This window comes from Carassius auratus, chromosome 48 (assembly GCF_003368295.1).
Source record: "Carassius auratus strain Wakin chromosome 48, ASM336829v1, whole genome shotgun sequence".
Lineage (NCBI taxonomy): Eukaryota > Metazoa > Chordata > Actinopteri > Cypriniformes > Cyprinidae > Carassius > Carassius auratus.
Window position 1 is genome coordinate 1,195,690 of NC_039290.1, and position 26,239 is coordinate 1,221,928.

General features: G+C 36.6%; 1 protein-coding gene across 2 annotated transcripts in view; it reads left to right on the forward strand.

Moving 5' to 3' along the window:
• The window catches only part of LOC113065447 (low-density lipoprotein receptor-related protein 1), a 100,357-nt gene that overhangs the window by 31,537 nt on the left and 42,581 nt on the right, over positions 1–26,239 (forward strand). For both annotated transcript variants that reach the window (XM_026236688.1, XM_026236687.1), the window contains exons 3-20: positions 1,571–1,708; positions 9,680–9,799; positions 9,888–10,016; positions 10,136–10,390; positions 18,105–18,267; positions 19,385–19,607; positions 20,460–20,649; positions 21,036–21,179; positions 21,290–21,526; positions 21,654–21,834; positions 22,117–22,339; positions 22,468–22,657; positions 22,891–23,019; positions 23,138–23,278; positions 23,737–23,862; positions 23,988–24,104; positions 24,223–24,303; positions 24,395–24,562. In XM_026236688.1, the coding sequence (XP_026092473.1) occupies positions 1,571–1,708; positions 9,680–9,799; positions 9,888–10,016; positions 10,136–10,390; positions 18,105–18,267; positions 19,385–19,607; positions 20,460–20,649; positions 21,036–21,179; positions 21,290–21,526; positions 21,654–21,834; positions 22,117–22,339; positions 22,468–22,657; positions 22,891–23,019; positions 23,138–23,278; positions 23,737–23,862; positions 23,988–24,104; positions 24,223–24,303; positions 24,395–24,562 (2,955 nt within the window). The remainder of the gene's footprint in view (positions 1–1,570; positions 1,709–9,679; positions 9,800–9,887; positions 10,017–10,135; positions 10,391–18,104; positions 18,268–19,384; positions 19,608–20,459; positions 20,650–21,035; positions 21,180–21,289; positions 21,527–21,653; positions 21,835–22,116; positions 22,340–22,467; positions 22,658–22,890; positions 23,020–23,137; positions 23,279–23,736; positions 23,863–23,987; positions 24,105–24,222; positions 24,304–24,394; positions 24,563–26,239) is intronic.

Below are 26,239 nucleotides of genomic sequence, written 5' to 3' on the forward strand. Positions count from 1 at the left end.
TTTCCAATTTCTTAAAAAAACATTATATACATATACAAAAATATGTTTATCGGTTATCGGCATCGGCTGTCAAAAAAAAAAAAATAAATAAATTTGGTCGACCACTAAATATTACATTACATGAGTTTATGGTTTGCAAGTGCTGTTTACTGTTGTCTTTGATAGTTAAATAAAAATATTTTCATTCAGCTTTTATGCCATTGCTTGAGAATAGATTTTGAAATAAAATGGAAGTCAATTTATAGGTGTGTTCCAAAAACTGGTGAGCTGCCCACATAGGCATTTGCCTTCTATGGCAGTATTCTAGCAGAGATAGAACCTTGGAATTGATTTTGAACATTCAACATATAAATAAACTGCTTCCTACATTGGCAGCTCACTAGATTTTGGAACCGAGCTATAATGTTGCCCTTGGTATAAAATTCAAGCTCTGTTGGGGCCTCCCACAGAAACATTTTCCAGTCTGTTTTTGCCAAGCTTTAATGAACCAAATAACCATGTTGGCCTCTTAATTTACGTCCCAGAAGATACTCACACATGTGCTATTAAGTGAGCAGAAAAACCTAATGGACCTTCAGAAGCAGCCATGTGGGGCAATGTGAGTGGCTAAAAAACTGTTTCACTTTTGTATAGGAGTTGAATTCCCCCTTTTCTTGTGTTTTTCTAAAATGGGTCAGCAGATGTTATGAGTAGAGGTGGAGGGAAAGAAAGAAATAAAGAAAGAGAAAGAAAGAAAAATATCCAAGACAAACAATTTGCTTTGCCATGTGGGCTTCATGGAGAGAAAACGACTCCGGCGAATAGCGATGCTCTGAATGGTTTAGGTTGACTTTTTTTATTTATTTTTTCTAAACCGAGAGAGCATGTTATAGTCTTAAAAATAAGATTTTTAAACAGAAGACAGTTTTTTTTTGTTCTAGTTTTCAATTCTGACTTTTGATGGTGTGTGTTTTTTCTCCATTCTGGAGACACAGGGTTTGTAGTGTCTTAGTTTACTTTTTGTTTGACCTGATGTTGACTTGCTCTCCTAACTTCTGGAATAAGTTACTGAGACTAGATATGTGCAAGCAGACTAAGACATGTATATTCTTCTAATTTAATAGTCAATTGACATTCAGAATGGTGTTGATATAATGAAATAAAACTATTGAAATTGTTTTCATTGAAATAAAGCTGTAAAGCTAAATAAAATATAATATTAAACCTAAAAAAGTTGAAGTCACAGAAGAATATAACAAAACGACTAAAACTAAAGTCCAAACTGAAAATATAAAAATAAAAGCTTATTCTAAATAATACTAACGTTGCTAATACTTATACTGAATGAATAATATTATAATACTATTATAATACATAAATAATACTTATAAAATAAAATTGTCTATTATCTATTATAGAGTCTGTTGTCACTGTAATGTGGAAAATAATCATGCATTGCATCCCTCAGGTGTTAACTTTGAGGTGTTTAACATTCTTAAAAGAAATCGACATGGCTAGCAGTTGAATGGAGCTGCATCTCTTTGTATAGTTGCAATGTGTTAACTTGTGGTTGTTTGCTGTGATCTTGCAGGCCATCACACCCAGGTGTCACAGTGCCCTCCCAACGAGTTTGAGTGTCGAGGAACAGATGTGTGCATTCACCTGAGCAAGCTGTGCGATGGCGTCCCAGACTGCACGGATGGGCGTGACGAGGGACCACATTGTCGAGGTAACATGTGCAAAACACAGTCTGATCATGAACCAAATACATCTTTATTATTTTTCGAGGCAGTTTCAACTTAATCAGTGCCATATCTGACACCAATATATCATATATTTGGCACAGATGAGATTTTGTCAAAATCCTTGTGACTTGAGTGGCTTAACGCTGAAATACACTAGATGACTACGAACAAAACACTAGGAATCATGCACTTGGTGACTTTGTATATGCCTACAGAGGTAAAACTAAGCTTCATATATTAATTGTCCTGCTTCATACATTAATCATCCTACTGGATACGATCATAGTCCAATACTAACCCATCATACACTATGCAAATTTCGGTCAACTACAACTGTTGAAAATCTCCAGACTAGCTCTGAATTTGGGAAACTAGTGTTGACTTCCTCAGACTATACATCTGGGCAGAAGTTACGTAGTGTATTCCAGCCTTTAAGTAATTTTGGAATAATTATTCACAATATGGTAAATATTATATAATAATATATAATTATATTATTATTTAAAATTACATGTAATTATATAATCTATTGTCTTCCATTATTTTCCAGTGTGAAATAGTATTTTCTATTTTAATAAATTTCTAAATATAATTTATTCCGGTGAAATCCAGTTTTCAGTGCTACATCATTCTAATGATTCAAATATGAAGCTTTCCTGCTCAAGAAACATTTTTTATTATTATCTATGTAAAATATTTGGACCTGAATTTTTTTCAACTGTAGTGTATATGCACCGAATATATAGTGTTCAAATATAAATTCGAGAAACTGTTGTGCTAAAATTATTGTAGGATCAATAATTGTCATTGCAAGTAAAATCTTTTCCAGCAGAAGATATCCGTATTGTGAACTCATAATTATTGGCAGTCATGTCAAGATCTGTGTGTGAAAGCCCTGTGTCCCCAAAGGCTTGGCTCCTGAGCCTAGTTATCATCCTCACATGAGTTATCAGGAACTAATCTTGTTTGTGTCCAAAGTCCTGAGATATGCAGTCTCATCCGGCTGACCTATATCTTTAGTATTGAACCGGCCACTTAGCAAGTAATTGAAAGAAATCAGAATGACAGATAATCTAATTTTAAAAGGAAGGTTTAGATTGTGGGGTCAAATAAATCCCTGTAATGTAAGTCCCAGGTCTATCCACCGCCATAATTTCATACTGCTGGAATGTAAGCATGGCAGACTGGGTTTTAAAGGCTGAATAATAAATAATGTACCTTCCTGACCTGGCCTCTGTCCAGCGCTTTGAGCCTAGACACACACACACTTCACTTTTCCTCCAGCTCAAATGCCGACCCTTTGAACCCAGAGGTAAACACTCTCCCAGTCTTCCACATGAACCCATTGCACTCAGATGCACATAATGCACACAAATATATGCTCACATGTCTTTCCTGTTGGTTGTTTGCTTCCCTGGAACGGACATGGAGATTGTGCAAGAAACTCAGCTCAAGTCTTTTCAAAACACACATCGTCATACTATATTTCTATGTTATTATCACAGATTTGTTGACAAGTTGGACAGAAGGGAGAGAGGCAGGCATTTATTTCTGTTGGTGATGCATCTGGCTGCTATGGTGCTAATAATGTAGTGGGTCTGCGTCAAAAAATCAGTGGGAACTGCTGACCTCTGATATCAGCCGTGCTCGTGCTAGTCTGGTTCGTCTTATCCTGGGCTTTGTAAATTTAACCCCTCACTGAGCTGGGGATGGGTTTGATCGTCTCTTCCCTTCTGGCAGATTTAATTGGCTCCCCGCAGTCTCGATTTAATCATTTTGTACTTAAGCCTCTCAGAGATGTTTCAAGGTCTGTTCAGTTTCTCCTGCTCTGAAGGCACAGGTCAGAAACTGTCAGCCCTCTCCAAAAGGGAACTTGAGATTTATAGATTTCAAACTTTAAGCAATGCTGAAAAAGTTTTACAAAAATGTCTCTGGTCAGCTCATTACACATTTCCTAAATTTTTGTTGACTCCTCAGACTGGATTATTTCACAACAGAGTGAAGGAACATTTTTATTGCAGTGTGTTTCCCAACTTCTTAACTCATTTTACTGGCAGAGATGTTAAAGATAATACAGGAAATCTGGTGACGTTTTATAGCTTTTGAAGGAAGGTAGAGCCTTGAGTAGTGTTTAATTACTTTGATAGCTTTTGTAGGAATCTGTGTGTATTTGCATGCTTACAAATGTAGAATTACATTTACATTTAATAGTTGAAGTAACTAACTACACTACTACCAATGTTTCACTAACTATAGAGTAGCTTTTTTTAAGCAGTTAGCTATTTTAATTAGCAATAAAAGTCTTCCAGATTAGTTATGTTGTTTGATTAGTTTCAGCAAAGCTGGTCATTTTGTCATTTAAAATGGGGTTTGTACTTGAATTTACATTATTAGCATCATTAATCATCCGCCCTTTTATGAAAGTTAGTTACTATTGTCAGCATTATTTAGTTTCTTGATCAACAATCTTTAGTATTATTGTCCCCTTATTTTGTTGCAGTTGTACTTGGCTTTATAGGTTTCATTATTAGCATTATTTACATTTATTGCTCCTTAAGTTAGTTTAATATACACTACTGTTCAAATGTTTGGGTCAGATTGGAAAAAAAAAATTATACTTTTATTCGGCAAGAAAGCATTGCATTCATCAAAAGTAACATTTATGATGTTGCAAAACATGCTGTTCTTTTGAACTCTTTATAAAAAAAAAAATCCTGAAAAAAAATCACAGTTTCCATAAAAAATATTAAGCAACACAACTATTTTTCACCACTGATGATAAGAAATGTTTCTTGATCTGCAAATTAGCATAATAATGATTTCTTAAGGATCATGTAGCACTGAAGACTTGAGTAATGATGCTGAAAACTCTTTAAAATATATTTAAGTAGTAAGTAAGCTGTGATCATATTTAACAATATTACTGTTTTATTGTATTTTTGATCAAATACATGCAGCTTTGCTGAGCTTAAGTAACTCAACTATAATAAAAAAAAAACTTACTAAACCCAAACATTAGAATAATAATGTACTTAACAAATTTTTGTTAGTAGCTTGTAGCTGGCTATTTTAAATGCATAGCTTGATTTGACTTTTACCTACTTAAGCTACTCATAATTCAGTAATGAATCAGCGTGAAATTAAAATGACTATTTATTTTCTTAATGCAAGTTCCTTTGTGTGCACGATAAATCAGTTCATGTTTTGTTTGTTCTCATAATCTTTCACCCAAATGTAATGGCTTACTCTTCCTCTAAAATTCCATCTTAATAAATCATCACCTCCAATCTGACTACTATTGACTATTGTGCAGTCCTATTTTTCATAATTGAATATCCTGTTTCTTTTAGAAATATGGCATATTACAGATTACATGGTTTGGGGATGCAGTTTTGTTGACTTTATCTGCTAATGTTGCCATGGTTCCTGTGTTTATCTTGTGTTATGCCTCTGTTAGCCTCGTATTAGCTGCCCGTTATACTGTTTGCTCATGTTTAGCTGACCTATTCACATAAAAGGCTCTGCGCGCACACACAGCCAAATACGCAGCACTTACAAAGAACGATTAGCCCTTTAAAAAAGAACTTTGCACTGCTATTGGCAAACTCCACTGTGCCTTTCAGCTTTGGCAACAGCATATCATTCTGGGCAGTGGCTTATCCATTTGTTTCTATTCCGCTATTGGGCTTCACAATGTTTTCACTGCACTGATGGATGAGTTTGGCTCAGATCTCAGCGTATTATTGTGACAGCACAGGGAGGGAGATCAGGAGTATTGATTGGACAGGGTACTGCTCAGATAAATAGAATAATGAATGTCTTTTTTTTTTTTTTTTTTTTTTTTTGGCCATTTGAGTTCATCTTGAGGACACCCTCACATCAAACACAACGAGAGTTTTTGTCTAGTTTGAAGTCAGTGAACTTCGAACTTGGTTTGTTTTTGTGTGCGTTTCCCAAAACTGATTTTTTGCTGAAAGGTTTGCTTTCAGGTTTTTTGCAGCAGGGTGGCATGATAGTAATTTCCTTTGCCACTAGGACTAAATGCAATCCAAAATGCTTTTTTGGACCACATGCAGTTTTGCTATAAATTTAAATACAATTTAACTATAATTCAAAAGTTTGGGATCAGTAAGATTATTTTAATTAATGCTTTTATTCAGCAAGGATGCATTAAATTGATTAAATGTGACAGGAAAGACATTGTCTAATGTTACAGATCATTTCTATTTCAAATGAATGCTGTTGTACTTTTTTCAACATTCTATTCATCAAAGAATCCTGAAAAAATTGTCAAACTGATTATAATTATCAGGTTAAGTAATTAACTGAAAAAGAGCAGGATTTATCGGAGTATAAATTAGGTTGACAACATAAATCTTAATATTTATGTGTTTAGTATAATGTGTATTTAGCTAACAGTTCACCACGCAGAAGACTGTAAGATAGTACACAATGAGTGGGAGGAAAACAAGTGAGTTATCATTCAGATTAAGCACTTTTAACCAGTACGTTTAAACAATGTGGTCGCAATTAGCTGACTCACTGAAATGAATGATTTTGACTTCCCAAAGCTGTTAGAGAGTTTAGGAAAGTGTTTTTTCAGTTCCTCAGTTTACTGTTGATAGGCTATGTGAGTAAATGTGACAAATGTAGTGTTTTGTAATGCTTCAACGCTATAAACTAGCTTTTACTGGAATAGCTGTGCTTGCTGCTGGCACGCTACTGAAAAAAAGTTCATTTAGTAGCAACTCTGCTATAATAATTAGTTATCCAAAATTCACCAACTAGAATATTATTGGAAATCACAAGTGCCTAAATATGAAGCATGACATTTTCAGCCATTTCCTGTTATCCTTATGAAGCATGCAGAATGTGTGTCCTGATTCACTATGTGTGCTTGAGAACAAGAAAGCTGGATGATACATGATATGTTTCTGAGGTTCTCCTGCTCCAGATATAAAGATCAGAGCTGATCCCAGATCTGCTGTTAATAGTAATGTTGTAACAGGTTGAGCGGATCTCATGTGGTGCGGTTGAACACTGATTTTAGGTCTGGCTGCCAGTGTTTTTGTAGCTGTCGTCTTTGAGAGATTCTGTGGTGTGGTATTAAGCCCTCCAGCCTTCTCTGTCTCACTCGTTATTTCTCTCGCTCTCTGGTTGTTTTTTTTTCTTCCCAGCACTTCACTGTTAATTATAATGGCATGTTGGCTGCAATCTTACAGTTACTTGAAATGATCCTCGAAAAATCATTTTCGTTACCTCAATAAACCACAAACATGTGGGTTCCATACCAATCTAAATACCCGCAAGGCAAGGCATGGCTGTGGGAATTAGAAACTGCACTTGCTCATCGGAGGTAAATTCATTCTTAAAGGAATATTCCCAGGGTTCAAGTGGGTATGGAAAACATGGAGCTGTCAGTGATTTTAAAATAGTGCTTTGGAAAAATCAGCAAATTTGTTTACATTGCTATTTTGTGCAATATCTTTCAAAAGATAATTTTCCAGTGATATGTTACAATGATGGGAATTCATTGGATGTAATTGTGACTGAATCATATAATAACTTAATTAATAATATTGATAGTTCATCGTCTAGCTGACTACGTCTTGTATTATTATTATTATTTGTATTTTTTCTAAAATCCTGTCAAATGTGCACAAACTACTAGCTACTACTAAATATTGTAGAAACATAATTTTCTGTAAAGTTGCTTTGTAACGATTTGTTTTGTAAAAAGCGCTATACAAAAAAAGAAGAAAAAAAGAAAAAAAAAAAATTGGTCAAAAGCAGTTCTCAAGCTTTTTGACGCCAAAGCCTCACATTGTCTACAAGAATATTCAAAGGCCCCAAGACTTTTTACAGTTCGGGTTCTTTTTTTTGGCATATTGTAATGGTTTTCTTTATTATAAATAATTGTATGTCACCTTGTAGCTCCTTGGAAGTTATAGAAACTCCCTGGTTTAGAAACACTGGTCTAAAGTTGTGTTCATGTTCAAATTAATGTCTTCTGACCACATTTGTGGTATACCTCCAAACGGTTTCACCTTGTACCTCAATTTGTAAAATTAAATTAAAAAAATGAAACCCAGTGTTGATAGAAATTGACTTTCAATAGATACCAATGGCTGAATAATTGGTGTATAAATTTCTTTTTTAAGTCCTTAACTGTTAGCACATTTGTTTTTACAAACAGGGCTGTTGATCTTGTATTTAACCAGTAACATTCCTTTAATGAAATGACACGACTAGGTCCATGTCAAATCAGTGTCTGCAGAAAGTTCTGCAGATGTTATTGTCACACTTTGCATGTTCAGAATTAATCTTTTTTTTTTTTTTTTCATAACACTCTCAGCTACTCAGAAAAGTGTAGTACACACATTTTACCATACTTAAAGGAATAGTTTACACAAAAATAAAACATTCTGTGATCAATTACTCGCCTTCAAGTTGTTCCAACCCTGTACACATTTGTTCGTCTGTTCAATTTTTTTTTTTTTTTTGAAGAATATGGGTAACTAGTAAATTACTATGGAATTCAGTAGGGACCAGAAACAGTTTGCTTACTATCATTCTTCAAAATATCTACTTTTGTATTTAGCTGAAAAAAGAAATTCATACAGGTTTTGAAACCATTTGAGGGAAATTACAATAAAACATATTTGGGTAAACAATCCCTTTAACTTCATTCTGCACAACTATCCCTCAAAATCAGTGTAGAAGATACAGAAAAGTCTGCAGTTCATGACCAACAGTGTTTTTTGGGTAGGCAACGTTACGCCCCGAATGCCTTCTGCTCTGTTTGGAGTAGTTTGTGGCTGTGAGGTCAGTGAATGAGCTGTGGTTGGATGGTATGGGGGAATTGATTCGATACAGACCATAGTGTTTTGCCTGCACATCTTCCTCTACACATTCCACAAAAGCCCCATTGTACCCCTCAGTGCCACAGGCTTTTGTGTGAGGAGGACTCTCATTGTCCCTGTGCGTAAATTTGGGTGGTTGAGTCTCTGTAGGAGAAAGAAAGGAGAGAGGAGGAGACCGTTGCAGTGCATCGTGGGCCGATTGGACTTATCATAACTGACCGAATGCCTTATGGTGGCATTGTCTCATGTAGTTTTGGCGTTTATGATCCTGTGACACTGAATACTGGAGTAATTCATTTCTTTCTTTTTTCTTGTTTTGTAAAATGGTTTTTATTTTGAAGTTTAACACTTTTTTTTTTTTTAGACCTGCTGTAATTTGAGCAGTTGGATCATGGTGCTCTGTCAGCATATGATCAGATCAAATGAGACCGATGTACCTGGAATAAAAATCCTGTGGGTTTATAAAGGAGTTCCTTATGTAAATATTACCATTGTGATCTTTGTACTTCCCTGAACCGTTCCCACATTAACATATCAGACGGAATCACTGTTTTGATGGATGTGGTTTTCCCAGACCTGTGTGTATCGGGGGGCACGTGGAGACTTGTTTTTTGTCTGAGCAAAGCTGCAGTCGGAGTTCACACAGAGGCTGGTGGAAAGAGATGCCGTGTTTGGCAGCACAGCAATACCCACAGTATAAAACCAAGTGCACTCATCTGTGTCCAGTAAAACCTTTTAATCATACACCCTGTGTGTCAGTGAAGCCCCCGTTGCATTTTTATATTTTGCCAAGATGTCCTAAAGGCATCTCGAAGAGTATCAAAGGCTTTTCACTGTTCGCTGTACACATGGAAATCATGTACGACAAACTATTTTCACAAAATATCACAAGTACCAAGTATCATGTTTTGCGCGTACAGACACTCTTAACGGACTAATCAATTGTATTGTATTGTATTATTTTAAAATCTAAAAGCTTTTTTGCCTGTTTGTCTTGTCCTGCTAACAAATTTCTATAATCTAATATTTATTTTGGATGTGGATGTTTCTCTGCTGACTGACTGTCTATTCTCTCTGTTTCCTATGCTGTAGAGTATGCACATAACTGCACCATCATGGGCTGCCAGTACAACTGTTCAGTGACAATGTCAGGTCCAAAGTGCTACTGCAGGAGCGGCTATGAGGTGGGAGAAGATGGAAAGCAATGCAAAGGTGAGCTCTGAATGACTTTATGATTTTAATGAAGTGATGAGTGTAGAAGTACATTAAAATGTTGACCTTGTGGCATTCTCTGTGTCAGACTTTAATGAGTGTGCAGTGTACGGGACTTGCAGTCAGACGTGCACAAACACAGATGGCTCCTACACCTGCAGCTGTGTGGAGGGCTACTTGCCTCAACCGGACAACCGTTCCTGCAAGGCCAAGAACGGTAGGAAGCGAACATGGTTTCTGATGATCCTTTGTTCTTTTTGTTTTGCTGGCTGTGGTCAAATCCTTTTTGTTTTGGAAGGACAAGGCCTCAATGGGTTTTTTTCATCTATGCTTAAGATCCTGTAGATCGGCATCCATACCTCCTCATAGCCAACTCGCAAAACATCCAAGCCACCTCTCTGAGCGGAGCCAATCCCATCTCCATCAACACCAAGCAGACCACCGCTATGGACTTTATCTACGCCCAGGAGACCGTGTGCTGGATCCACATGGGTGACTCACCTGCTGCCACCCAACTCAAGTGTGCCAAATTCCCCAACGCCAAGAGCTTCACGGAGGAGAAGACCATCAACATCTCGCTCAGCCTGCACCGTCAGTACCATGTTCTTAATTGTGTGTTTTACATGAATGTCAGGTGTTTGTTTAAGCAAAATGATCCAAAAAAGCATGAACTTAAAGTTATTTGTTAAGGCCTTCATTGTTTACAGCAGGGATGGGCAAATGGTGTCCGGCGGGCCACATATGGTGGCAAATGGTGTTCGGTGGGTCTTTTAGTGCAGCCCAATGGATCAAAAGATATACAAAAGATGCTCAATTAAAAAAAAATGACACCTACAAAATGTAACACTTTAAAATTAGCAAAATTAAAAAATTGACAATGAAAATCTTCCAATCAGTATAAAAAGAAATCGATATTTTTTTTATATTTTCTGTCCTCTTAGGACTCTGTACAATTGATTGTTGTAAATTTATAGACAATGTTATTGAGATGTTTACATAATGTTTGTCAATTGACAACAAAGTTTCCCAACTGAATTGGCATAATTGAATTTTAAATATGATAAAATCTTTAAAAACAAATTACATTAATTATACTTTGCTTTCCTTCAGTAAAAAGAAAATTGAGTGAGACCGTGTAAAAGCCTGGCCCCTTGGTATAAAGAAGAAGGAGTGTTGGCCCTAGGCAATATCAAAGTTGCCCCATCCCTGGTTTACAAGAAATAGTCTGAGCTTCCTTTTTTGGGTTGTATCTGTGGTTACAGATTTTTGCTGCCAAAGGAAAAGTTTATCCATAAACAGAAGTAACCAAAGTCTTAATTTCAGACCCATATGACTTGCACTACCATTCAAAAGTTTGGGGTGCATGTGAGAATATATATATATATATGAAAGGAACACTCTTACTCAACAAGGCTGCATTTATTTGATCAAAAATAAAATAAATCATTATTAAAATTATTATTACTGTTTTCTATTTAAATATATCTTAAAATGGAATTTATTCCTGTGATGGAAAGCTGAATTTTCAGTAGCCATTACTCTTTAGTGTCTCACGTTTTTTTTTAGCGTTATCAAGTGCTTCTTAATTTCTTTGTGGGTTCTTTAATGAATGGAAAGTTCTAAAGAACAGCGTTCATTTGAAATATACATCTTTCATAACGATAGTCTTTACTGTCACTTTCAATTTAACGCATGCTAATCAAAAGTGGTAGTATCACAAAAGCAGCTCATTTGACTTTTGTGTTGTATACCAAGTGTTTGTGTGAGGAACAGACCAAAATGGTGAACCAGTCCCAGTCTGATTAATGAATGAATCATTCAAACTGGTTTTGTCACCTGAATTAAGCAATTCTTTGACAAGATCTGACTCAAAAGAACAATTTGTTTATGAATTGAGCATCATTATTTCTCTCATGAACTGTGGGGTGGATGTCAAGATTTGATGAGCAGAATAGAGTCTACTTTTAGGATACTTTTATGGTGTCATTTTGTTAATATCCCCACTTCTCATTCACTAACCCAAAGAGTGCCCACATAATTTTTTTTATCTAACTCTTCCATTGCTTTGACGAAAGGCGTTCACATTGTTTTGTACAATTGATGCGTTTTTGACCCCGGTTTCCCATCTGCAGTGACAGTGAAAGGACTGGAAAGGATATTTATGTCAGTATTTATCACTTTTGATTCAGCTCAGTCTATGATTAGACTTAATGTTTGACTGGAAAACATATAATTAATGTCTGATGACATGCTCTTTGCAGCGATATACCGACAGTGACATGGTTGTTCTAGATTGTATAACACAATAACCATGTTTTAGGATACATAGTTTACTGCCCAAACCATTGCAGCAATTGCTATGACACCTTTCAACCATTACATCAACTGCTGCATCACCTAGACATTCCTGGCCTGTAGGGAGTTTCTGTAATATTAGTTCTGTCTTATTTGCCACCTGGTCTGGTTTTGTTCCTACTGGACTGTAGCTATGTTTGCTGGGATCAGTATGTATAGAAAGCATCTCAGACTAAATATTGGCTGCTCTCTGATGAAACACAGAGGGATAATGGATACAGAGAGACAGAGGTCTGAGATGCAACCCTTCCTTCTCTATGTATCTATTTGTGTGTGTGTGTGTGTGTGTGTGTGTGTGTGTGTGTGTGTGTGTGTGTGTGTGTGTGTGTGTGTGTGTGTGTGTGTGTGTATGTGTGTGTGTGTGTGTGTGTGATGTTGGGGTGCCAGGGAAAGCCAGTCGCCAGCACACCAAGGAAGCAGTTTCACAGGAAGGGTGAGCAGGGTGGGACGGCGAGTTACCGCACAGTAGTTTATTGTTGCTAGAAATAATCCAGCCCTGTTTTCTCTTTAGGACTGATGATTTAGTTCCCAGTGTCCCAGTGTTTCAAACTTCACATGCAGAGCACTGTTAGCATGATTCAAGTTTCTGCCTATCTTGAGGATTCCAGATTTCTCACTTTATGAGGTTTCATGATGATGATGATAATAGTCATGATCTTAATATTTTAAAAACTGATGAAAATCATAGTTATGATGATGATGATGATAGTTATTATTATTATTAGTAGTATCATTATAGCAACTTGACATAAATGTAAATAAACGTGTAAGGATAGAAATGTAAATGTTAATAAAAACAACTGATAAATATTTAAAATATTATGTAAATTAAATATTGTTGTTAATATTAATAATAAATTAATAATCATCAGTCAGCCTGCCAATTTGACTATTATTGTTGTCATTATATGATGAATAATGATTATGTATTTGTATTTGTATATAATAACAAATACATATTTACGTATAATATTATTATTATTATTATTGTTTTAGTAATTTAACACAGGTAAATGTTAATTACATTTAAAAGTATACAACCTATTTAAATGTACAAAAAAAGTTTAGATAAAAAATATTATTCTTTATTTAATAACAATAAAAATCAAAGTTTTATAAATTTGTCTGATGATTTATTATTATTAACAGTGATTGAACCTCATTATTATTTCTCTTCCTATGTAGACAGTATGGAAGATCACAAGGTTGTAGAACAGAGCTTCAGTGTCTCAGAATAGTTTTCCAGGAAGTCTGGACCCTGGCCATCACCGTCCCTGTGGTTTCAGACTCCGCTACATGCAAGACAGACAAGAGGAAAAACTGTGTCTGTAAAAGTGTTGAGTTTGCCTTGCAGAACTGTGGTATAGGTACTGGGTACAGCTGGAGTGTCAGAGTTACTCAGAAACCATGTCCTCTCTTGGTATAGTTGGGAAATTTCGGGACTGTGTTATGATTAGAGAACTGATCAGGTCCGTTCGCGTAATCTAGCTGCTAGCAGCTCACTGAAGGGGGAACATCAGCAGAACATAACTAAAATGTATTTTTCTCACACAAATCAGTTGTGTGGCTTTAGAAAAACGATGCTAAACAGTGGTCATTTGCATACAGAATCTTAAAAGTATGGTTAGGGCTGGGCGATAAAATAAAAACAATAATTATCATAATATAATTTTGTTAAAACAATAACAAAAGTTCAATATAATGTTTATACACCAAAAGTGCAATGAATTATTAAAACTAGTTTAAAGTCAGATAAAACAGCGCTGACAAACAGCAGAAACACTGTGAGCAACGATACAGTCAAAGCTTTTCAATCTACAAATCTACCATCATTTACCATAGATTTACTGTATTACACTAACTGCACCATGGTATTGTGGCAGAAATGTGGAATATTAATTTCAATTGTTATTATATTATTAATGTAGACATCAAGGTACTACTACTGTCAACTCAAGTTTCTGACAAATGTTTTATTTTTTATTTTTATATTATTATTAATATTGCAGCCTGCACTGCAAACTGTGCTGAACATAAGCATCGTCAAAGTCAGGCAACACAAACCCGTTTCATCATTTGAAACAATATCACTCATAAGAGCATGTAAAAATTGAGGGAAAATGACTGGAAAAGTCTGAAGAACTCAAAAACATGAAGTGTTTTTCAATCTCTGACCATAAAGAGAAGTTTGAAACCACAGTTAACAGTCTGGTTTCTACATCTTTCTACAGCAAGAAATAAAGATTTTATCAGGATAATTATCGATATTGTCTGAAAAGTTGTCCAATACGGCCCCAGACATTAACTCTTTTGACATTGATCTTGGATGTTCTCAAAGACAGCCGATCTCTTCTGTTCTGCTTCACTGTAGGTGTAATGCTCTGAGCACCTATGCCATCAATGAAGTTGCTTCCCGGGCCTTTTACAAAAGCAGCCACAAAACTTGCTCAAAGAGGTTATAAATCAGAGCTTGCTCATTCAATTACACAGTGTCCAGAGGCCCTACGCCACCAGTGCTGAGATAATTATATGTTATCAAAGTTGTGTTCTCCCTCTAACTGGACCTATAAATCAACAGCCCCCTGTTCTTTGGTGTGTATAGGACAACTGTTATTACAGCCGCATCATTAATGACTCTGGGTGGCCATTCTGCTGGAAAGGCTGGAGGAATGGAAGGACAGTAGATGGATGAGTCTTTTTAATGAGTGTATATGCTGCAGATATTCTGTGATGCAGAAGGTTTAGTAATTTCCCGAGTGATTTATAACTGTTGCATACTGGGCAGATGAGCACTCCAGATGTGCCCCGTGACCGCTCTCCCCCGTAAAAAGCCCGAAAACAGAGTAGGATGCATTGCACACACAAACTCATAATCAGTGTGTGAGGAGGGGGTGGTGGGTGAGTGGGCGTCCACACTGTGGCTGATGAACCTGGGTAGAGCATATCTGCTTGAGGGTGTCACGACACTTCATTGGCTTGGCTCAGGACGTCCTTGCCGCTGGTTGTGTAATAGCTGTCCTGCCATTTTAAGAATAGCCCACATCTAGTCCAGATGGATTTGAGCTCTAGAGTCTGCTGGTGTCTTCATGAAGTGTGACTGATGCATCGTCCCGACCATACATATCCTGGAGTTTTCGCTTGCTTTCACTGAGACCGTTTTTTTTTCTTTCTCACTAAAACGGTTTATTGAAAAAATTAGGATTGTTTGAAAGGAGGCTAATAGTGTAGCAAAACCAGTCTAATATTGGTTGCAGTGATGTTTTAGTCAAGTGCTACTCTGGTGTCAGATGCAAATCAGCTGTTTGTTCATTGTGTTTTTAACAAACATTTGTTTGTTGGTGCATTGCTTGTCGTACGAGTGTTAACTGAGTGTGTGCGTTCATTTGCACATACATTTATTTGTCCATCTACTTGTTTTTTTGTCAGTCATTGCTAGACATACAATTATTAACTGAGTGTGTGAGTTTGTTTGCACATATGTTTGTCCATCTACTTGTTTGTTTGTCAGTTATTGCTATACATGTTTGTGTAGCTTGTGCACTCCTAAATGTATTTATATAGCATAAAAATGTAAATGTAGTTTTATTTGTTCACTCGTTTCTTATATTAGTTTAATATGCATGTTTGATTTCTCTCTAACACATTCATTCACTCCATGCTTTATCAAGCAAATCAGTTTATTATTATATGCACAATTTTAGCTACCACAATAACGGTCATTTATTTTCCCGTTTTTTATGCATCAGTGTTGTATATCCCATATGTCGGAGAACTAACTCTGGCCTTGTTGAAAGAGTTGTCCATTCATAGGATTCCCACCAGTGTGTCCCAGGCCTCAGAGACACTCGGCGCTTTGTTCTCCTCACTCTTCTTAAGTCTCTTGTGTTTCTGTCACTGATATAGTTAAGTTTCACTTTACTTGTAGCCGTAACCTTGTCTTCTCTATCATAGTTAGACTTGATATTTTTGTAGTTACTTGCCTATATCAGTTTCAATAATAAGTCATTTGAAATCTCAGCAAGCTTTCCCTTCCCTTTTCCTTGAATTTCTCCTTTCAAAATCATCTGCAGTTCCTTCCGTATTTTCACAACAAATTCCAGTTCATAACCATATGGTACCTTTTGCATGTACTGAAATGTAGTTCTAGATAAGTTACAGATGTTCTTACCACGTAGTGTTGTTTACTTCCTTTTGAAGAAAGAGGGGGGTGAAGAAAGAAGAGTAAATTGGCAGATTTGTACAGGACAAGAGTGTCCCCTTTAGAATAACATGTCTTTTACAATTTTGTGCGACAGGTACTGTGGATGTTTGTTTTGCAGACTGAGAGAAAGAAGCGGGGAGGGTTTATTGTGGCCTGGAGCTAGTTTCGCATTTCCCGGCAGGACTTGTGTTTACTGGACTTTGTAGAAATGTGTTTGTGTCTGGTTTGCACAGGGTTGCACAACAAGGATATATTCCTATGTCTTAGGATCGTTAGTGGATGCGTGCGGAAACTCTCCCCCAAATCAGTAACAGGAAGTACGGTGGCAGCTGTTGCAACACCAAGCATCATGGGAGGCACTGTGGACCGGCCTGCACAGCTGGAGCTCAGCACGGCCCGCACAGAAAGAGTCTTATTGTCAGAGAAGAGAAAGAGAAACTTAGTATTCACCGAATTACCATTTCAAACTCTTTTCCCAGAATGGAGGATATCTGTATGGCCAAGTCCAGCCTCCCCGTGCAGGGAAAAGGTGCAGTAATGGAGAACGAGCGTCTGTGTCAGGTTTTTTAGATTGTGTGGAGACGGTTGAGACACTTTAGCATGGAGTCTCACCTAGCGTGTTTGTAGAGTTTCTGCAATCAGGTTTTTTGCTTTGCTGTCTTTTTAATTGCGTTGATGCATAAAAGTGGGAACAACACTCTCTGAGTGAATAATAGTCTTGTGACAGTGAGTCAGAGAGTTGGGCTGATCTGCACGCACACTCACACACATGCATACATATGCAGAGACATGCATAAAACCCATTGGGCCTTATTCATAAAACACAAGCAGAACGAGTTTCTGCAAACATCATTCATAGCAGTTCTTATGTAACGGCTGCATTTAATTCAATCTGACATTTTATGTCAGAATGGATTAATGATTGATTAGAGACATTTCTTCTGCTTGAGTTTCGTGTGGGCACATTATGTTTTTTTTTATGCAACACAGCTTGTACTGTCAGATCATTGTCAGATCAAGCTTTGTATAATTTAGGGCTTTTATTTGGTCGATCCATATTTACACTGCCATCCAAAAGTTTTTACATTTTTTAAAGAAATTAACACTCTTATTAAGGATGCATTTAATTTATCAAAAGTGACAGTAAATACATATGGTAATTTTTTTTTTTTCTGTATCATAGTATCCACAAAAGTAGCACAATTGTTTTCAACATTGGTAATATTAAGAAATGTTTCTTGAGCATCAAATCAGCATATTGAAATCATTTTTGAAGGATCATGTGACACTGAAGATTGGGATGACACATTATTCACAAAATGTTTGCATTATTCCAACTTTTAAAATAAATTTGCAACTTGGATGGAAACATATCTAACAATTAGTCATAATTGTCTGTCTTCACTGAAAGTGGAAAAAATTGTTTGTTAAAAACTGAATTTAGCATTAACTGATTGTTAATGCTGAATTATGAATAGCACAATTTCAAAGCACAGTAATGACCGCAGTGGGGTTTGGTCTTGGTTAATTGGTTCTCCTCGGATAGTTGTCTGATAATGGGACTATGTTAAGTACACCAATCCTCCAAGTTTTGCATTCCAACACGGTGCAGGATCTTTCTGCTGAGTCAGACAGAAGCTGCAGTTATGACTGACTAAAAATAAAGCAAACACTGAAAACATCTCTTCTTCTCTCCCCCCATATTCCTCCTGACTCTCTTCCTGTCTTGCTTCTCTTTCACAAATTTAGATGTGGAGCAGATGGCTATTGACTGGCTGACAGGAAACTTCTACTTTGTGGATGATGTGGACGACCGCATTTTTGTGTGCAGTAAAGATGGCTTGACTTGTGTCATCCTGCTGGACCTGGAGCTCTATAACCCTAAAGGAATCGCACTGGACCCAGTCATGGGGTGAGACCCCCGAGTCCATTATTCCTTAATCCTTAATCCTTGGCTGGACCAGCAAAGTCCAGCATCACTCATGCCACTTGGTTTTCTCTGCAGATAAAAAAAAGCAATAGAAAATAAACAGAAAAAGAAAAAAAAGCATATTTTACCTTTTTTATAAAAGTACTTTCTTGACAATTAAGTGCATTTATCCATCATATTAAATACTATAATATGGATTTTTTAAATTAATTTTGTTGCAAATAAAGCATAAAAAATAAATATTATTTAATTGTAAAGTAATTATATGTCTGGGTAGTATTTGTTGTACATCCCTTAAATTATTAATTTCTTTATGATTCAATTGAAATATTATTAAATACTGAATCTGGAATGAATAAATAAATATAATCATCTAGAATAAAGAAAGCAATAGGGGTGTCACTAACAATTATTTTGGTAATCAAGTAATCGGTCGATAATTCTGACAATTAATCGAGTAATCAGATACATTTTTTTGTGGTAATGAAAATAGACCTAAGGGAATAGACTTAGGTCTATTATACCAACAATAATTGGTTTAAATATAATATCAGAATCAAATATGGTTTTATTGAACAAAACAATTAAAAATACAATTTAATAAAACAATATACTTATAAATCTGATCAGAATGGTGCACATTGTTCCCAGATGAATGTTTTAAATGACCAAGACTCACAGCATATGCAAAGATTAATTTTGAGACGGTCCACGCATGTTAATGAGTACTGTTTGTGTGGAGCAGCGTTTACTGTGAATGAAGCCGATCTGAGATGCACTTATATAAATAAAGTGCATATTAAACCTGCAGCGCTTATATTTATTTAATTGAATCGCAGCTTTTGTGTACTCACAATAACACTTTTTTGATTTTTAATAACATGCTTTTATGATTTTAAATGGTTTTAATATTTCGTACAGCCTTAGAAAAAAAGTCTAATAATGCTTTTTAATGGGTTCTCATCCATGGAATGCGTCAGTTTTGCTGGTTAATCGACACAAGCAAAATGCAATCAATTTTTATAATTGAGTACTCAAATTTAATTGCGGAATCATGACAGCCCTAATATTTTGAACATCTCCTTTTCTTCTTTTCCAGGAAAGTGTTCTTCACAGACTATGGCCAAATCCCAAAGGTTGAACGCTGTGATATGGATGGCCAGAACCGCACCAAACTGGTAGACACAAAAATCGTCTTTCCCCATGGCATCACTCTGGACCTGGTCAGCAAGTTGGTGTACTGGGCTGACGCTTACTTAGATTACATTGAAGTGGTGGACTACGAAGGCAAGAACCGGCACACCATCATTCAGGGATTACTGGTATGTGTGAAGTCACATGCGCTTAGAGATTTGTTTGTTTGGAGCCATGAACTTGATCTAAGGATGTCACTTGCATTGATGTCATCACTCATGAGTTTCTAGAAATGAGAACATCACATGATCAGCAGAATGGAAAGATCAGCATTAGCTCATTTAAAACCTGCGACAGCAGTGCAAACTGAGCATTGTGCAACAGTGTCATACTTTTTTTTTTGTTTTTAAACCCTTTTTTTTTTATGTCCATTAGTTTACATTCATCGTATTGCAAAAAATCTACTTGAAAATCTAATAGTCCTAATATAAATTTATATGTGATGTTTCAGGACTTTTGCATAGGAATGCACATTATATAACAGTAGCATCAGTTAAGTTAATCTTCAAAATTAATTACAATGACACTCAAAATTATCTCAAAATGAATCTACATTTTCACTGTACATTTAAATTGTTGTGATGCCTAAATTCATTTGCAGCATTTAAAATAATTGATTTTTATTAATTTATTTACAGAAAATAGTATAAGTCATTGGTTCTCAACCAGCCATCTTTCAAAGGGAACTTAAAATGACTTAAAAGTCACATCTGTATTTTCAGTTATCTCTGGGACCATGCCAGAGTCCAGAATCTCTTAAACATTTTATTGTGCAATTTTATTAAAGGAGACAGAAATACCACAGACTTTGAAAACTGGGATATATTAGGAAGCCTCATTTGTTTGTGGTTTTTTTGTTTTTTTTTGTTTTTTAGAACTGTAAAAGTCCTGTTAATTAATACCAAGGGCATTTTTATAGTTAGTGTGTATATAAATATATATATGCTCTATTTTTTATGCTTTTTTGTTTGTTTTGGCAGATTGAACACCTCTATGGTCTAACAGTGTTTGAAAACTATCTGTATGCCACCAACTCTGACAATGCCAACATGCAGCCCAAAACCAGTGTGATCAGAGTCAACCGATTCAACAGCTCTGACTTCCAGGTGGTCACACGCGTGGACAAGGGCGGCGCACTTCACATTTACCACCAGAGACGTCAGCCTGCAGGTATGACGGGGATATTAGATACAATTTGTAAAATATTTCTAAATGTAAAGTTCAGCAAGTGCTCAAGCATTTTCAGACAGAACGCTTTTTATGCAGTGAGAGGTGCCTTTTTTAAATAGTTTCTATTGGCAGTAAGCTCACGCTATAATCTTTAATTAGACTGACAAGTGCATTTCTCTTTTCTAAACAAAAAAAAAGTTTGAAAACGCACCACACATTTTAAAACCTGAAAAACATGTTTTGTATGATCGGGGCCTAAGGCAGCATAAATCAATCTCTTTTGGGACAGGTACATTTACATCCTAACTGTCTGACTCAGTACTATTAATTGTGGTTCCCCACTGGCCCCTTATATTAAAATTAGTCTTTTGTGTTCGTCCTCTCAGTCCGTAGTCATGCATGTGCTCCTGATCAGTTTGGGAAGCCAGGCGGCTGCTCCGATATCTGCCTACTGGGCAACAGTCACAAGAGCCGAACCTGCCGCTGCCGTTCAGGTTTCAGCCTGGGCAGTGACGGAAAGTCCTGCAAGAGTGAGTGAAATCTCAATTCAATTCTCAATTCAGTTTCAAACAGTCATACATAACAGCATTCCCCATTATAGGGCTTTTTTGGATATAATCAATTCTGTTTTTCTTCTCAGAACCAGAGCATGAGCTCTTCCTGCTGTACGGGAAAGGCCGGCCTGGTGTTATTCGTGGTATGGACATGCATGCCAAAGTGTATGATGAGCACATCATCCCCATTGAGAACCTGAATAACCCAAGAGCACTGGACTTCCACGCTGAGACCGAGTTCATCTATTTTGCTGATGCCACCAGCTACATCATCGGCCGCCAGAAGATTGATGGCACTGAGAGAGACATCATAGTGAAGGATGGTGAGTGCAGAATGATGCTGGGATGGTTTTTGTTGGAGTGACATTGAAGGTGGATGAATTACATGGACAACTCCTCCATATCTCACTCTCTTCTCCATCCCATTCATTTTGTCTCTCAATTCCACAGGTATTCACACAGTAGAAGGAATCGCTGTGGACTGGATGGGGCAAAACCTGTATTGGACTGATGATGGACCCAAAAAGACGATCAGTGTGGCCAAACTGGAGAAAGCCTCTCAGACCCGCAAAACTCTTCTTGAGGGCAAAATGACCCATCCTAGAGCCATAGTAGTAGACCCTTCTCATGGGTAAATCAATTAATTCCACAAAAAAAAAATATATATAGATAGATAGATAGATAGATAGATAGATAGATAGATAGATAGATAGATAGATAGATAGATAGATAGATATTAGCATTTTTATGCATTTTATTTAGTCACAATACACACATAATTCTGATTGGTTTTTAGAGACCATGTTACCCTACCAACCAGATTACATGTTCCCTACATACAGATAAACCATTTAGAGTTGCACTAGAGTTGTTTAAATCTACACTGTAGTGTATAAATCCATGCTGTTTACAGAATGATGTACTGGAGTGACTGGGAGGAGGAACCTAAAGAGACCAATCGTGGCAGTATAAAGAAGGCCTGGATGGACGGTTCAAATGCCGGTATCCTGCTTACTTCTAAAACTGTGCTCTGGCCCAATGGCCTCAGTCTGGACACCCAGCAGGGCATCTTGTACTGGGTGGATGCATACTACGACCGCATCGAAATGGTGCTTCTCAACACCACAGAACGCAGGGTGAGGAAACACATATATATATATATATATTGCTCCGAAAAAATGTGATTGGATGCAACTGAAATAAAACAAAATATGACTTTCCGACTTGAATTTGTATTAAAAAAAACACTTTTCTGTTCATCCAGACAGTATATGAAGCACATGAGCTGAGCCATCCCTTTGGCCTGTGCCACTATAAGAACTTTCTGTTCTGGAATGAGTACCGCAGTGGAGCAATCTACAAACTGGACCAGAACACCAAAAAGGCCACGTTGCTACGCAGTGAACGACCCCCAATCTATGAGATCCGCACCTATGATGCACAACAACAGCAAAGTACTGAACACCCTGAGCATTTCTTTTAGAAAATGTGTCATTAATGAGTCATATGTAAAGCGCATGCTGACAGATCAAACAAAGACTTAATTGTGTTGTTTTGTATGTTAACATGTCTCAACAGCCACATTATTTATACGGTGTTAGCGGGAACAAACTAATGAGATCAGAGTTTCAGTGGTTTTATTGTGTGTTTTATTGGGATCTGCTAAGGGTGTTTTTGTTGTGTGTAGTCACAGGCTCCAACGTGTGCCGTGCCAACAATGGTGGCTGTAGCAGTCTGTGTCTGCTGACGCCCACTGGACGCTCCTGCGCCTGTGCCGACGATCAGATACTAGATACTGACAACAAGACCTGTACAGGTGCCTATTTTGTGCCTTTGTGGCCTGAAGTATAAATGTTCCCGTGAATAACCTCAAAGAATTTTGAAAGGTATAATACATTTTGAAATAATAATTGTTCTTTTTTTTTTCTCAACAGCAAACCCTTCCTACGTGCCTCCTCCTCAGTGCCAGCCTGGAGAATTTGCCTGTAAGAATAATCGCTGTATTCAAGACCGCTGGAAGTGTGACGGGGACAATGACTGTCTGGACAACAGCGATGAGGCCCCCGAGTTGTGCCGTCAGTGCCCTTTTGTCTCATATTTTCAGATATACAAATAACAAAACCACTCCTCATTATCACATGATGCTTAAGAAATCATTCTAATGCACTGATTTGGTGATCACAAACATCTCTTATTATTATCAATGTTGAAAACATGTCTTGACCCTTAATATTTTTTTTTCTTTGGAAACCAGGATATATTTTTTAAGATTCTTTGACCAGTTCAAAAGAACAGCATTTATTTAAAATGGAAATCTTATGTAACATTACAAATGGCTTTATAATTTTTTTATCGGATTCTTTCACTCACAGAATAAGATAATCAGGTCTTAATCGTGGCATTAGTAACTGTTAATATTTGTGATTCATACATCCATACCACTAGGTGTCAGTATAAATCAGGCTGTTATATCAGCCATGAAAAGAAACATTATGGAGTGCACATTTAAATGAGCCTATTTGTCCTGTTTCAGACCAGCACACCTGTCCTGCTGACCGCTTTAAGTGCCAGAATAACCGCTGTATCCCCCTGCGCTGGCTTTGTGATGGAGACAATGACTGTGGGAATGATGAAGATGAATCTAACAGTACTTGCTTGGGTATTGTAAACTAATTGTTAATAGGACTATTAAGCATTTTTTTCTGATAATTGTCCAAGTACTTTGTGGTGTACACCAGCCTTTATGCGCTTTGTTAATTGATCAGGATTTATTTTCTCTCCCAGCCCGCACGTGTCCTTCTAATCAGTACCCATGTGCCAGTGGCCGTTGTATTCCTATCTCCTGGACATGTGACTTAGATGATGATTGTGGAGATCGCTCAGATGAACCACCATCTTGTGGTAACTTAATTTGAGTCTCTTTTCCTTTTGTCATCATGCCATGCTGACACTTCAAGAATGTTAACTGTTTTTCCTATCTCATCCTCTCTCTTGTCTCTCTCTCTCTCTCTCTCGCCAGCATATCCCACCTGTTTCCCACTCACTCAGTTCACCTGTGCCAATGGACGCTGCATCAATGTCAACTGGCGTTGTGATAATGGTGGAGTTTCTAATGCTGTCTATAAAAGTGTGTTTGTCGCATCCTGACTTAGAATGTCTAATAACTGCAAGTCCTCATTATCTGTCCTCAGATAATGACTGCGGGGATAACAGTGATGAAGCCGGCTGCAGTCACTCGTGCTCCAGTGTGCAGTTTAAATGCAACAGCGGCCGCTGTATACCAGAGTACTGGACCTGTGATGGAGACAACGACTGTGGAGATTACAGTGATGAGACTCATGCAAACTGTACCAATCAGGGTGAGTTTGGAAAAGTATAATTTTTAATAATAATAAAAAAAAAAAAGAGTTCTCGTTCCAAAAAGTTTTCTTACGTTTTTTGTAAGTTTACCACAGATATATTTTCACTCGCGAACACTCTCTGATGCAGTGCTTCAGAGTTCCTCTCTCCGTCAAGAAATCTTTACTATTTTTCAGTTCATCTCAGTGAATGCGCAGCGCACCTATGTTTGCTGTACAGTAAACTCTAGTGTGAAGGCGCACGACTCTCCGCCGCTTTCACTCACACGTGCAAAGTGAGAGAGAGAGAGAGAGTGTCTTACGTAACGTGTGTTAATTGACGCACCACATGTAAACGATATTCTTTGTTGTTGTTTTCTTTGTTGAGTTCCCTTGGATTTGTTTTTTCAGTTTTTAAGAACTGCCGGGTTTTCCTGTAGTTGGCGAAACTAATGCGCAAACGTCAATCTCATTGGCTGGTGCTCACCGCTATTTTGATTTCGGCAAATCAATTCAACGAATGCACAAAACCTGATTAATATTCATGGATCCAGCAGCTCATTAGTCTTTAGTGCATTTTTACTGTTCTTATTAGTAGAATTCATATTATTATTATTATTATTATCATCATCATCATCGTCGTTTTTTTTTTTTTTTTTATACAGAAACAAAGCATCACCACCAGTCCTAAATTCAGTTAAAACGTCTATGCATTCATACATGGTTACCAAGTTTTAATTATAATTACTAAAGTTCTATCATTAAATAATACTTGATTATTGTAAATACTATGGCTTTCTGTTTTCGTGAGGGGGTTTGGCGGCATGTCATCTTTGTTTCCAGACTGAACATTAAAGAACACCACACACACGTCTCCTGGAAATCCTGTATAATAAAAAAAATCTGATGACTTCTTCGAAACTCTTGAAGTGTTTCCACTTTTGTGTCCCGTTTGCGTCAAACGTTTAACAAACGGTCTGTGGGCGCGACGTCTGAGGCTGAGACTAGTCACAAACCAACATCTAATCCCAAACCAATTACTCTACTGAATTCTTACTATTTATGTATTTGTTGGTTGGTTTGTTCGTTGTTTGTTTAGGATTATTTATTATTATTTTGTTATCTATTCATTTATTTTATATATTTATTTTGTTATTTTTATTTTAAAGTAATTTAAATGTTATATATTGTGTAAAAATTACATTACATTTCTGAAATAAATAAAAAAATATTTTAAATACAACAAATTGCTAAGTGAATTAGTAACAATATGAACAAATATAAAACAAAAAAAATAATTTCAACACTAATTAACAATAAATGTGAATTTCATTGTTATTTTTGTTATTTTATATTTGTTAGTGTATTTTCATTGTTCAGATGTATTTTACTTGTTTAATAATTTTTTGAAAATAACTAAATTGTCAGATTGCAGTTTTTTTATGTCAAAATTGACAACACCAGAACCCTTCATATATTTAGTTTGACCTCCTGAGGTTGATGATCAGTATTTTCTCAAGATGCAGCGATATATATATATTTTTAATAAGGTTAGGTTCTTTTTTTTTTTTTTTACACTGTTTGTATTATGTAAATGATCAGTTTATTATCTGAAGCTATATTAATGGTGTGGGCCTTCTGAAGTGTATCTAGATTTTGAGCAAAACCACAATGACTAATGCAACTGAGGCCCTTATT